General features: G+C 43.7%; 1 protein-coding gene and 1 pseudogene across 5 annotated transcripts in view; both read right to left on the bottom strand.

Moving 5' to 3' along the window:
* Nucleotides 1-15,232, bottom strand: part of macrod2 (mono-ADP ribosylhydrolase 2) — a 607,882-nt gene that overhangs the window by 125,067 nt on the left and 467,583 nt on the right. For all 5 annotated transcript variants that reach the window (XM_061039437.1, XM_061039433.1, XM_061039435.1 and 2 more), the window contains exon 8: nucleotides 9,927-10,000. In XM_061039437.1, the coding sequence (XP_060895420.1) occupies nucleotides 9,927-10,000 (74 nt within the window). The remainder of the gene's footprint in view (nucleotides 1-9,926; nucleotides 10,001-15,232) is intronic.
* The window catches only part of LOC132975123 (tubulin beta-1 chain-like), a 543,950-nt pseudogene that overhangs the window by 278,933 nt on the left and 249,785 nt on the right, over nucleotides 1-15,232 (bottom strand).

Below are 15,232 nucleotides of genomic sequence, written 5' to 3'. Positions count from 1 at the left end.
GTGAAGATAATAAAATGTTTTGACATATCTACAATCCAAGCTTTTAAAATGTGGATATTTTCTGTTTCTCTCCGTGTGATGATCTTGCAGAGATGGCTGCGACTATTTCACCTTCTTCTGGACGTCTTTGATTCTCTCTGCCGCCATCAGGATGTCTTTATTTTAAGTCGTTCATCCACCCCGAGTTAACATTACAAACCGCTCTTTTGATCCTTTTATGAACGCTGCACTTCCTATTGTTTCAGTTTATTTATTTATCAGCCTGCTTAACATTTGAATCTCCTTTTTATGTCACTGTGTCATTATTTTTGTTTTTCTGAGTACAAGCTGCTCCAAGCCCACGACAGGGGCTGTGGCTCAGCGGTAAAGTCGGCCGTCTCTCAACAGGAAGGTCGGGGGGGGGGTTTTCATTAGTGCTAAACTTTCAGCATGTTATCTGCGGAGGGGAAGAAGCAGTTTAATATGAAGACGCTCGTGCTGTCAGAGATAAAGAAAAGTTTATCACGAGCTGCGGATGCTTCAGTGTTTTCTGTGTTTATCTGAACGCTTTGATTGAGCTCGCTCCCTCACACAGAAATCCTCTCTCACAAACGAGGATGAAGCCGATCGTTTGCTTTTCTCGGCGGAGAATATTCTGTTTATTCTCTTTAGCTAATAAGAGTTCATGAGGGGATGAAAAAGGTTTGATCTGACATTTCCAGATGACAGAATAAAAGACTGTAAGAGGAAACAAAGCAGGACCAGGGCAGGCACCCGCGCCTCTTTAGAGAAAAATACATTCTGTCACCGCTCTGTTGCAACGTTACAAACAAGAAACACATCGGCGACAACATGCCAAACACAAAACACAAATAATCTGCTGCAATGCTTCACAAACTTGACATCTTTCATGACACAATCTTCAAAGACAGCGGGCCATCCACTGTCTCCAAAATGTAAGTTTTCACAGGGGCGGCTGTGGTAGAGTAGGTCGACTCTCAAACGAAAGGTCGAGGGTTTGATCCCCTGCAGCCAAAGGTCAACCCTACACATTCACACACTGATGGTAGAGGCTGCTGTGTAAAGTGACCATCAGTCTGAACTCATCCATTCATACACATTCACACGACAAAGACGACGACGTGAAACAGTCTGTTTAAATGGCCGATGGTCCGTTTAACCTCTTTTTAATGTCTCCATTATTAAACTCCACTCATGTGTGATAAGTTTCACTTCTCATGCAGACCGCCAAGGTCTGTCAGTAAAAAGACTTCTTGGAATGTCCGGGGCATTGAGCTGTCACTCAAAAACTCATTAGCCAATGGGGACGCATTCCTCAAAAAGCCCGCCCACTCGAGAGGTTTGTGACAGAATCACAAGCAAAAAGTCAGATCAGTGAGAAAGAAAAAGAGGGAACTGTAAACAAAAGGACCGATGATAAAAAAAGATTATTTACACAATTACACAAATATTTTAAAGTCTTTTTCTTTTTTTGCTTCAGTGAGATTGTATCTCTCTCAAAGTCTTATTTTTTGTTTGCAATTTAAGAAGTTTTGTTTGATTTTTTAGGCACAAATATAATTCCATAACATCAGATAACATGTGGCTGCAGGAGCTAAGGACTCGACCTTCCAGTTGAAAGACGACCGACTCTACCACTGAGCCACAGCCGCCACATTAATCAGGGTTGATACCAAATATAAAATGTACTCTCCTGCCTAAGCTTCTTAGAAAGACACATGAGAGAAACCTTCTGGAAATACAGTCTGGATGAGTCTGAAGGAGAAGAGACTGGACTAAAAATAAAGATGGTATTTGACTCTGTGTTGTGTTTTTTGTTCTGAGGCCATTCATCATCATTTTAACCACATGTAAAAACACAGGGAGCACATATGTATGTATGTGGTTTACCATGCCTGTTAGGTAAAGCCAGCCACAATACTCGTAAATCTAATTCACTTTTGGTAAAGGTGAACCGCACAATGTAGGCCCTGATAATGGCAACCATCCATCTTATTCAGCTGAATGACAATGAATGCGTCAATGTTGTCGTATTATAGCTCCATCTGCCAAAACGCCAGACAGCCGGCTGAAGTGACACCCATTCACAAAGAGAAACACAATCACACAAAACCATACACCATGCTGCATACATTCCTAATAGGCACTTGACATTTGTCACAAATCGTTGTTAAGTCTGCAGCCCTGAGCTCGAGATGGAATTTATTATCAGGAGTCTTAAATGACAAATGTGACTAAGGTAAACAGATCATTCGGCGAGCGGGGAGAGGCGAGGTAAACACCTGTTTGGGGAGCAATCGTTGGCACAGTGGAGCACTTAATACTGAAACCCAAAGCGGAGTGATGCTGAAAGGTGAAATCTCTAACACATCACTTCTGTCCTGAGCAGCACAAACGCAGCCCGAGCTGATTACACACTCACAATCTGTCTCCAGTGTTCAGACTGCGGCTCGCTAAAGCTTCATTAAAAAGCTTGGCCATCCAGAGCGCAATCCGTGGCAGCCAAATAAAGTGTCAGACTGCATTTTTCATCCGCAGATTAAATCCATGTAAACCTGAATTAAACCAAATTAGATCTGAAAATGAGGAATAAAGCAAAGACAGATGAGTGTGCCGTGAACAGGAGGAAACTGGTTATCTCCATATGGTGGACTGGTGGAAGTGTCTGAGCATTAACATCCATACTGGGTAATCAGAAAACAGGTGGATGGCACATCAACATTGCATTAACAATGCGTTTTCCTTTGAGTACTCTGACGTCACTGCATCACATGCAAAGTATAGCGCCGGCCGGTTTGAAAAGACCGAAGGCGTCATCGTTAACACCCACCAGGAGTCAGCATGGTTCAGCTCGTTGAGGGTTTGGTCCCTGCACAGGATGCGTGCACGTTTCAACTACCAAACCAATCTGGATAGAAGCGTGCCAGACTACCTCTGAATGTGGTCTGACCTGCCTGATCTCAATCCGTCCTCAGGGTGCATTGAGGTTTATTCCCATCTTGCATTAAAGGAACAGTTTGTACTTAAAGTCTTTATATGTGATTTTTCACACTTAAATATATAAATCAAGTGTATCCTCTGAAAATAACTCTGAGAGTCATGACTGTCTACAATGGGTGTAACACCCGAGTCCCACTGTCTGTGATGTTTTCAGAGTTTTCAGAGTCCTATCTTCACTTTGTTTACATCGCCGGGACGGCCGGCTGACTCCTCCCCTCGTGACAATAACATACTGTACTCACTGCTTAACTATGTTTCTAGATCACGCTCATTTCAGGTAAATTTACATGCAGTGTGAAGATACGAGCAGAATAAAGATCGCTAGCATTAGCATGCTAACACAACAATGCAGCGCGAGTTGTTTTGGTTTCATGCTGGTGCTCAAGGGCGACATCTGCTGGATCAAAAAAATCACATATAAAGCCTTTAACAAAGTAGTTTGAAAGTCGATGTGATACTACATTGACTTCCTCTATGTCCACAGAGCGCCCTCTTTGTGTGTTTTGTATGTAACTTTGGCAGAGGGCAAAGGTCATCTTGCGAAAAGTGAGTACGACATCCTTCAGCCACAAAACAGCAGTAATGTTTAAAACGCTGATATAGAACATATGCATGGCTGCAAACTGGTAATACTGCTGCCCAGCAAGTAGATATCATGATCTGTCTCATGGCTAAAGGGAAACATCAACCTGACGGCACAGTGTTCATAGGTTAGCCTGTAGCGTTAGCGGTGTCATCGTTGTCTCATGTTTAGCAGCTTTACCGGCTGCTGAAAGTCGTCTCACCCGAGTTATGTCTCAGGTTTGCAAACAGAAAAATCAATAAATCCATCAGACACCAAAAAGTCGTCTCCTTCCTCGTCCATCTTCAAGTTAGCTTTATAAGTTTGGAAACTTACAAATGAATCTCAACTAGCATGTAATAAATTAGCCCCTCCAAAGTCGCCATGTGGCCACAGCTTACAGACATCATGCTAACAGTTGATACACATACACATACTCCACATGCTAACAGTTAGCAAACTATTAGCTGAAGAAGCTATCAGTCATATTTGTGCAAAATCTGTATAACAGTCAGTCTGTTTTTTACATTCACAAAAGTCGCCTATGAGGGGAGGCTAACAGCGCTATGAGTGTTTTACAACAGTTCAGTTCTGCACATACAGTCCTCTGGTTGGAGCGCACCAAACCTGCATAATGTTGCTTTAAGGCTATTCTCTTGTTATCAGGTCACTCAGGATAGATGTTAATGCACGCTCTAAACACAGACTGAATCTGCTCATGCTATGTTGAAAAGATGAAAGTCCGATGCTCTGTTGTTTACACATACACACATATTGTATTCATTAATTCTTGTGGATGAACTGCCCGCTTCTTTCATCTATTGTGATCTGAAGGATCGTTCCTGCACCCGAGTCTCTCTAGATTAAAGGATCTGCTCCCTCTGACCACGGCCGGGCTATTTATTTCTCCACAATGGAAGTCTTTCTGCTTTTAAGAGTGAATTTCCTGCTGCCATCGAGAACCTTTGTGTGCTGCTGAGTGCATCAGGGCGGCTGTGTGCTGGCCTGTGAGATAAACTCGCTGCTAATCAATCACGTAGTGAGCTCTCTCTCTTTTTCAGGACTTTCCCCAACACACACACACACACACACACACACACACACACACACACACACACACACACACACACACACACACACACACACACACACACACTGCATGTACACAAAGTCATCTAACAGTGTTCTCGGACCGCTGACACTCCTGCACCAATCAGTAGAAACCTGCTGTGAGTGACTACAAGCACCTGGATGAAGTGTTTCTTTTGGATAACAAGTGGATGAAGGAGTACTACCATGTTTCACCGAGGAGGAGAAGAAGAAATTCTGCAGTTTAGAATTACTCTCTTACAACTAAAAGTCATGAACGATGTATAAAATAAAAGTTAAAGGCAACAATTGTATTTATATTACGAACTCTTTAGGTTGTTGACATGTTGATTGATCAATCTTCTGCATCATAATTTAAGACAGAACTTAAACAAAGCTCAGAGTCGCATCTTAAAGTTGCTTATTTGGAAAATGAAAACCTCAAATCCCAAGACGTTTCATTTACATGATAGAAAAGTGATAATACTTTATATTTAAGAAGCTGGAACGACACATTTTTGACTTTTAAAGGAGTAATATGTAACTCTGACTACTAGTGTTTAAAATGGGTACTGCAGTCCAAATTCTAAACATTGTAGAGAGCTGTCTCCCCCCCCCCTCCTCTCTAGAGTCGATGCTCACTCAGGTCACCATGTGGTGGACTCTGAAGCTTCAGTGTTTATCCAGCTCTGCATGGGTCTGTAAACCTTTCTGTGTTCTAACCTCTCTCCATTTTTCAAAAGCATCTCCAATATTGATCCTAGTTTGAGCACGTTTCTGCTCGTGGAGCTTATTAGAAACATGCAGAGGCTTTTTAGGTCGGGTACAATCACTTCTATCTGAACCACTTCTCTTGACCCGCTTCCATCGCTGCAACACCTGTTGACCTGATAACTGCTCTCATATCTGGCAAACCGAGGGGCGTCCAAAACGGCTGTGTGGGGGGGTCTCCTTAAAAGCGCCTACCTTCTCTGGTCCAAACAAATCCAGAGCATTCAGGAGCAGAATCTAAAGTTAGAAGGAGGACATACTGGCTGCTGCATTGTTGTCAGAGAAGCCAGCACTTCAACATGTTTCCTTAATGATCAGATAGTAAGATACCTTTATCATTTCACTCTCTACACATCTCACTGATTGGACCTTTAAAGCTAAAAATAGCCCAAATACAATAAATCAAAATGAGATTATGTTTCTCCATCGATAAAAAGATTGGTCTGCAGCTCAAGTACAATCCAAAAAGTTAGAGTAGTCTTTTTGCAGGAACTTTAATTTTGTAGCTGGTAAAGTTAGAGCTTTTATTTTTCATTTTATGTTCTGCTGTAGTTTTAGGAATTTCCCAAGGGCTCAATAGAGTCTTAGTTTTACCTATAAAAATACATAATATTCATTGTTATGTATCTGAATGTATCAGCAGGAAATAAAGTTTTTAAAATCAGTACAGTGGAGGTAAAAGTCTACGAATATCTGTGTATGACATGTGCAGGAAAGTAGAAATAAGTATGTCAGTATGTTTGAGTTCACATCATTAGTTTTCTTTCCTTCACAGTGGTAAACAGAGACACACACAATGCTGTCTAGTCACAGTGTTTGTGTCCGTGGAGGGGGATGGTGGTGGTGGAGGGGGTCTGAGGCCTCTACTCTGCCACCCCAGTGTGTTACATCCTCCGCCAGTCCATTGTACTGAAATTCAGCCACAATAGCGCAGTATCTCCCCCAGAGCAGAGCCCCTTATCACGGCCCTGAAATGACTCGTCTCTGCGGACGCACCACAACACAGGGCGCCTTGGAGCGGAGCGCCGCAGAGCTGGAGGTGAGCGCGCAGAGCAATCTCGTCCCCATTGTTCCATTGCATGATGAACTGGGATTCAAACCTTTTATTCTGGCTGTATCTCTGGGAAAGCTGCGGGTGCAATCTGCAGCGAGAGCTCCGCTGGCAATGCAGAAGTTTAGTGAGCTTTTCAGTGTGACAGAATGAAACATCGGATTTCTTTGTGTCTGCCTTTTAAGACGACTGAATGAATGAAACCTGCTCGGTGCAATCAAAGCATTCATTCATAACGTCTTGACTAACTAGTGCACAACATCGTTTCTGTGCACAGGACGATAATTTGTGCAAATAAGATATGAATTTGTATTTACAAGATTTGTAATTTTTTACATTTTTTAACTTCAGGGCCTCCGTAGGATCATGTTGGGTTCCCTCACATTCGTCGTTAAAGTTTACTGCTTTTTTTTCTTGTTTTAACACAATATGAAACATGCACTAGACTCTTCTATGCTCCTAATGTTCTCATGAGTTGACTCAGAATCGTGGCAGCGATCAATCAGGTGATTCCGGCTGCAGCTTGTTGAGTAAACGCTGCAGTGATGGATTGTGTTTCTAATAACATCGGACACATCGGCAGGCGTTCATCTTGACATCTAATATTCAACAAAGTGCTCACACAGCTCAAAGGAGAGGCTTTCTCTTCACATTATAAAAAAATTGCATCAAATCTTTACTTTAATTTTTCTGTGTAACAAAAACTAAACCGACATAAATGCTTTAACAAAAAGAAGATTTCGCTCCGAGCAGCTTTGAAAAGAACAGAAAACGAGAGGGGAGGACCTCCAGCTTCAGAACATGTTGTTCTGTGTGGTTTGATTAAAAAACCTCTCCAACGTGAGGCTGTGCTCCTGGGTAAAAATGTTTCACTTTATTCTCTCTGATCTTGTTAAAAGCTTACTCAATCTTGGTCTAGTTAGAGTTAGGGGATCCTCGGCGTGATCGTGGAGCTTTGCCAGAGCAGTGTTCAGGGGAAGCCTCTGCAGACGTCTACACACCCTCTCCATGAATTGTAATATTTCCCGCTTGATGTACCCACACCAGGAGGAAGCTATCAGTCAATGCATCACCAAAATGTCCTCATGTGCCACAGAGCAGCCTCTACACACAATCCTGGAAGAGGAGCAACACGATCACAAAAGTCAGCTGAGCACATTAGCTTGTTATTTACCGTCGGCGATGAGCTATATAAAACCTGCCTTGATGGATTCCCAAAGTACATGTAACAGCAATCATCAGGCAGAAAACAATCCAGCCGGCACATCTACAGCAAAGTAATCCAGCAGCTCCAGATCATTTGGCCGCCTGCTCACATCCATAACCCCCCAGCCAAGGGGATGCTGTATCGCGTCGAGCTGCGAGCTTTATAACACACCTCCATCCACAGGTGACAGGTATACACAGTAAACAGAGATGACCCCGACTGACTCACACACTGACAAATGTTCAGTAGAGCTTTTACAGCCTCCTGACAGCTGGACACCTTTCTATCATCGCAGAGTTTTAATGGAAGCACAACGAGGACCTAATGCACGTCACACATAATAACGCAGATGATGCTGAAGCCTTTAAATCAGAACTTTGAATCGCTTGTTTAAGCCATTTCACATTAACAGGGGTCGCTGTTGTACTTAGCAGGTGTTTGTAAATTCTGCACGCTTTGTGCTTTAACAAGCAATGATGAGTTCATGGTGTCCTGATATTGCTTTCATAGAATAGTTCTGTAAGCAGCCCGCAGTAGTAGTAGACGGTGATAACAACAGGTTATTATTTTTGATCATTTAAAGACCTCATGTTCACCTTTCATGTCGTCAGTCTGTGAAACCTTCAGAGCAGTAAAATCTCCTTATTAATCTGATTCTGGCGTCAGTAAAATCTCTCATTTCAGCCTCTGCATGAAACGGTTAATTTCAGCTACTGTCTCTTTAAGGACCCCCCTCCCCAACGTGCCCACTCGCTTCTGATTGGCCTTCAGGTGGGGCAGAATGCTGCAGGGCTGCCAGGGGAGGGCGGCTCTCCGGTGCTGGGAGAAGAGAGTCTATGTGAGAGGTTTCAGCGGCTTATGTAGAGGCTTGAAGCCGTCTGGTGAAATTCTTGGTTTCATTTCGTACTATGGCGTGATTTACAGAACAAGCAGTTTAGCGCCCTCTGCTGACTCATCCTGGGATTACTCCGACATGCGTTTACCTCATGATCTGAAACGTTGGCCACGTTTAGTTTGGGCATCCAGCGTTGTAACACTACATGTGCGATTTAAAAAGGGGATCAACAGAATAGGTCAACTTTCAACACCAGACATCAGCTTTGATGCCGGCGAGGATGGCGAGGATGGTGCGGATGGCGATCGGACCGTCAGGCTCGAGGACCTCATATAAGATATGTGTTTTGACTGTGCAGCAGCCACGGAAATAAAGCCTTCAATCAGAAGTTCGGACTTAAGGCGTTGGATATCGTCCTTTAACTGTGAGTACTGATGTTCGCAGTTTGTACACACAGACATGGCTAGCTCCAGATGTTACAGACAGTTTAAGCTAGCAGCAGTCTTCCAGTGGCAGGCTTCAGTGATTACCACACAGTAATATCCAAACACCCAAAAGCTAAAAACTTTATCTATGTTGAATAAATACTTAAAACCAGCCAGAATTCACACAAGTATGACCGAGGAAGTAGTTCAAACTTGATAAAAAGTAAAAAGGTTTTGGCAGCGCTTCCCTCCAGTGAGCGAAGACGCCGACGCATGCGCAAAAGCACCACAAACAACAAGAGTGACAGACACAGGCTTGTTCTGCCCCCTTGAACAATGTACAGAGACTATAGTCCTCCAAGTGGATGGCCATGGATAAGTACGGGATCAAGTTTAGTGAGCCGGTTGTTTAAGCAGAATTTCAAACGATGATTCTGCTTCTTATCTAACAACTTAAAACTGAACATGGTGATCTGTTTCACAGATTATTCCCCCCCTCGTGCTCTGCGCTGTCCTTATGTCCTGTAAGTGTTCAGCCACCGTGGTGTTAGCAATGATCCGAGCATGAGCGGGAGAGTATTTCCAGTCTGCTTCAGTCCTTTGACGGCCCAATTACAAGTCATCTAATGTGAAAATACATTTCACATTATTCCATCTAATGTGTTTACGTTCTCCTGGCTTTAACAGCTCTCCTCAGCATAGACCAATTAAACAGCCAACAGCCCATTTACGGCCTGATTAGTCTCAGACTGGCTTTTAATTTGATATGCACGCAGACCACAGGCTGAATGGTCGACCAAGCGGGAAGGTGGATACGATGTTTGATGCAGAGAAACATGAGAATTAGTGTTTCTGTGAAAGATCCAATAACCTCCGCTCAAAACCAACACGAGAGCGGAACAGACAGCGCCTGTCACAAACTGACGGCCCGGCTTCAGATTGGCAGCGATTTGTTTTGAATATGTTTTTAAGCGGACTTGTCCTACCTTATCAGGATTCTCCTCTATCCAGCTCTTCACTGTGCTCAGAGCGATTTCAGCTGCAGGCTCGTTGGGAAAGCCTAAGAGAGAAAGAAAAGAAGTGTCAATACGAGTTTGATCCAACATGCTGATGCAGAAAAAGGAGACAGAAGCAGATACCTCCACAGGTAACAGTGTTTGTCCTGAATCATTGTACACAACAGGAGTGACTCGTCTCAGGTGTGTGAGACCGTCTGTCTGAAGCCCTGCTGTCAACGTGTGACGCAGGATGAATAGTGATTAGAAAACAAACACATACAGATGTTTGGTGTGTTCAAAGTGCTCGTAAAAACTTCAAATCACATATCTGCCTCTGTTATCAGGCTCTTAGTCATTGCCAGCTGAAATAGAGTTAATTCATGTTTTTTCTTCAGAGGGTTAATTGCATTAAGACTTTACAAAAAACAGCTGCTTTCATCGATTGTTAGAAAAAATGCAGCTAAGAGGCAAACAGTTGTACTTCATCGTTTTTAATCGCGATTAATCGCATTTCAATCACGTTTGAAGAATAAATAATAAAGAATAAAAGAAGAATAAAAACAGTTCTGCTCTTATTTTGAATTTGTCTACTGTCTTAAGCTGAAAGTACTTGCTGTGTGCTTTTATTTTGAAATAAAGTAAGGCCCTTCTGGCAGATGGAAGGTTAGGGCAGGAAGTTAAGCACAGACACAGGAAGTGGTTATGGATCATAAACTAAGTGGTGTGATGCAGTGAGTCTTGGTGGTCGTGTGGTTTTGTGATTATGTTGTTCCAATAGTCTTACACTTCAAACATGTTAGCTTGATGGGGCATCCAGTCCGCTGTCTCTCTAACAGCTAAAGGAACGGAGCTAGCTTTAGCTTCTCCAAGTGTTTTGTGCAGGTGAATCTAAGAGGGGATTTTTGCAGCACTTGTCTACAGACATTTGTTTTAAGACATGAAGTCGTCTTTGGATGATAGTCTGTTTCAGGAGGACATTACAGCTGATGGGTTTCTCCTCGTTTGACAGTTTTCACATAAACAAAACAAAAGTCAGATGATACTCCCAACATTTCACACAGAAACCAGAACGCTTCAGAAACTCAAATTGGCTCCAACAGATTGGGCATTTTTACGCAGAATCCAGATTCATATCAAGCAAATCATCCAAATGTAGCAGGCGTCCTAGTCATCCCAAGAAACTCAACCACATTGCAGCTTTTAAGAACTGTGGCCTCGAGTCTGTAGAACAATCTGCAGTCTGAGAGTCCACCTCTGCTGCTGATTGTTTGAATTCACCCCTGCTGATTGCACCTATGTTTAATATGCATCAAACTTGAAGTCGTTCCTGGAGAGCGCTGCATTGCTCTGATCCTGAATGAACAGAATCGAGATGAGTCAATGCAACATATAGATCCCAAACACACAGATCAGCATTAAGAGCTGATAAGGTTCAGGTGAGGAGAGACTCTCGAGATAATTCGCTGCCACTTCAGAGAACTTGTAGAAACGTATCACTTGGAGTGAGTCGATGACTATAAAAGGCTTCGGGGGCCGGCCGTACTCCAGCTGAGGAGTATCTGTGCCATTACTAAAAGTGCTGCTCTGTCACTGAGTAGTGATTCAGTTGTCTTCATTTCAAAGTAATTATACTCAAGTTTGGCCTTGTGGGGTTTTCACTGAACTTGAAGCAATTTACTCTGAAGCTTCTGTTCACATCTCGGATGGCGTGTAGTTGATGTGCAAATATAAAACGAAAGAGACTGTTTATTGTTTTATCAGGTTGAACGAGGTACTCATCAAAGAGTGTTACCTTCAGACCGTCCACAGCGCTACATAGCTTAGCATCAGTGAGTACTCTGACCAGATTTTCCAAAAGGGGACCACTAAAAGAAGACCTCATACAACCCCACTTACAAAAACACAATCCAAACCTTTACCTCCGTCTGCCCTTGTGCAAAGTTAAGACAAGAAGACAAATAAACTCATTACATTTTGTTTTCATCCTGAGCGACCTGGCCGAGGATTTAAAGCGAGTTACTGTTTCATGTTGTAACCCCTCGCCCCCCCCATGAGGGACCGCAGGGACCGTCTCCCTCTAACGACAGAGGTCGCAACCTCAATTTCAACCCACATCAACTGATACAAGGGCCATGCCACAGTTGTAACCAGTTTGTTATTGCACGGGTCACTCTCTCAAATATTTTTCTTTTTTCCCCGGGTCAATGCCACGGCTATAACACTCTATGACCTACGGAACAGGCTTACAAGTACTGTAACGACCTTTTCCGCCCTCAGAGGGAAAATAAAAGGCCACAAAGAGAGGGCCGCCTTACATTTCCTGATTTCTTTCATCGCTCACTCACATCACATCGCCGGCTGTCAAAGCCTCTCAACAACTATCCTGTAAACGCTGTGAATCAAAAGAAAAAGCCAGGATGTACTGTGTGTAGCTTTTCCTCTCTCATCCATCCCGACTGAAGTTGATGTCTCTGTCTTTGTTTCTGTTTTTCTTCTCCTCCCCCTCCTCTCTCTCTCCGCCTGACAGGAGCGGCAGAGTAACAGCGAGGAGAGAAGAAGAGGGTTGAAGAGCTGCAGGGTCGAAGTCTGAGCTCCTGTTCAAGCTCCTGTGTGGAGCTGAGATGTGAAGGTGTGAGGAGCATACCGGCCGGCAGTGACAACGCAGACCTCTCCTCTGTCTTTATGTTAGGCAGAGGCTGCAGCCGGTGCACGGTCCGTCCACATCCTCATGACCTTCTCTCTCTCTCTCTCTCTCTCTCTGTGCATATACAGTACATCATATTACTGCATGTATCTGTAAATCTCAGTCACTAACCACCTACTTTCCTGGGAGCTCTTGAGCTCTCTTAGGCTCCTCGAGATCGTTGGTTGACGGCCTGCCAGAACAATAAATTAACAATAAATTAATTTGCATTTGATCGAAGGAAATAAGTATTTGATCCCAATGCAAAACATGACTTAGTACTTGGTGGAGTGACCCTTGTTGTCAAGCACAGAAGTCAGACGATTGTTGTAGTTGGTCAGCAGGTTTGCAGACATCTCAGGAGGGATTTTGGTCCACTCCTCTTTACAGATCTTCTCCAAATCCTGAAGGTTTCGAGGCTGTCACTTTGCAACTCGAAGTTTCAGCTCCCCTCCCCAAATTTCTTATAGGATAAAAGTCTGGAGACTGGCTAGGCCACTCCATGACCTCAATGTGCTTCTTCTTAAGCCACTCCTTTGTTGCCTTGGCCGTAGGTTTATATATATATATATATATAAAGAAAGCAACAAAGGAACCTGAAAGAAACGGTCTATTCAGGACCAGAGGACTCAAATGCTAAAATATAAAAGTATGTGTTGAGACGGGACTTAAAGGAGTCGACAGAGGGTGCAGACCTGATGGAATGAGGGAGGCTGTTCCACAGTTTAGGGGCTTTTACTGAAAAAGCCCGATCTCCCTTTAGCTTGAGCCGTGAGCGGGGAACAGCCAGGAGGAGTGTGCTCACATCGTAATCCAGAACGCCAAAATCAAACCTAACTCCTTCCAAAACACGTCTTCCAAAACACACTTAACCTTTTGCATCGACATCACTTTGTCTGCTGATGTTTCCTTTTTTTAAAAAAACAGGTGTACCGACACTCCCAACTCACACGTCGGGTAACTGAGGCAAACAGATGTGCAGAAGACGAGCAAAGCTGAGAAAAACAGAGCTGCTGAGATAGGAGCAGCTGTTAAGGAAGAGCAGACACAACAGGAAAAGGTGTCACAGAAGTAAGCACGAGAATTAATGACATAAATGAATTAATTATTACAACAAGCATAAGACCCACTGCTGTGCTCGAACTCTTTCACTTTAGAGGAGATGAAGAGAAGTACATTTATTATTCAACTTTAAAACAGGTATTAATCATATAAGAGTGCGACTCTCCGGCATGAGGGCGGATGGCATTGAGTACATTTAATCTATTCAACGTGGAGTTTCTACAAATGCTCTATTGATCTGTAGAGCTGTACCTATTAATCATAGCAGGAGGAGAGGAGCGCTGCAGAGAAGCAGAGAAAGCGATAGCATGAAAGCAGAGCGATGGATGTAAACAGTCTTTGAAAGCAGATGACACAAAGAGGGTTTTGAATAAAAGGGGGTCGGTGCAGCAGGGGGGTGGGGGGGGGGGGGGGGTGGGGGTCTGCCAGGAGGACTCAGATCAACAGCAGCGTCAGCAGCTTAAGGTCAACAGCAGCAGTTTCGAGTGCAACGGCAACTCTGCCTCATCATTTGTCTCCCTCAGAGTATCAGACCTCCACATCTCCTTACCTGTGTGCTCTCTCTCTCGGCCCCGGCTCAGCTGAGTTTGAATCTAAAAACAGACCCGACGAGACGAGCGCTCTGAGAGTGCATGTCTGGAACAAGGCCGGATGTCTTGTTATGTGTAATGTGCAAAACTGTCAGTGCAATCACTAAATGTGTCCGGATAGATTTCTGAAACTACAAGACTACAAAAAAAATAGGTTCATCCATGACCCCATGCTACATTCTTCCACCAGCTATCGAGAGTATCAGGAGAATCGTTCGTCCATGATTCTGCAGACAAACAACCTATTTGACACCACTGGTGGGAGTGACCTCTGGATTCTGGTTGAATTTAACGATTTTTCAACCTGTGTTTGGAGCATGTGCTCATACATTTCTCGATGTTTCTGTACACAACTCCTTGAGGCTCAGTCCGATCACATTTGTATTTCTTCTTTGAAAGCTATAAAGGTCACATGTTCTGCAAAATCCACTTCTCCATGTTCCTCTAACTCTAACATGTGTCTCTAGTCCGTCTACAAACCCCCCAATGATGAGAAAAGTCCATCCTCTCCGTCTTCTGCCTGCTCCACTTTTCAGAAAATGTGTGCTCAAACAGGCTGTTTGGAGATTTTCCCTTCATGACATCACAAAGGGCAGTAGCCCCTCCCCCAGGTGGGTGACACTCCCACAGCTAGGTGTTTGTTCTGCCCTCTGAGTCTGCCTTCTCACCGTAAACAATAGGACATGGAGCGAGAAAGACCGAGTACACCCGAGCCCTTCCAGAGAGGGGGCGTGGTCAGACACAGCTCATTTACATATTTAAAGGTACAGACACAGAAACAGCCTGTTCTGAGCAGGGCTGAAATAGAGGGGTTTATAGACATGATCAAATACAGGATCAGAGTGGATTTAGAACAAGAAACTTCACACACATGTTTTGAGGAGCTCTGAGACTTATTTACACTGAAGAAGAGGAGGAGGATATGAGACCTTTAATACTCTCATCATTCATCTGTAGAT

Source organism: Labrus mixtus, chromosome 6, assembly GCF_963584025.1.
Source record: "Labrus mixtus chromosome 6, fLabMix1.1, whole genome shotgun sequence".
Lineage (NCBI taxonomy): Eukaryota > Metazoa > Chordata > Actinopteri > Labriformes > Labridae > Labrus > Labrus mixtus.
This window is presented reverse-complemented; position numbering and strand designations above follow the sequence as displayed.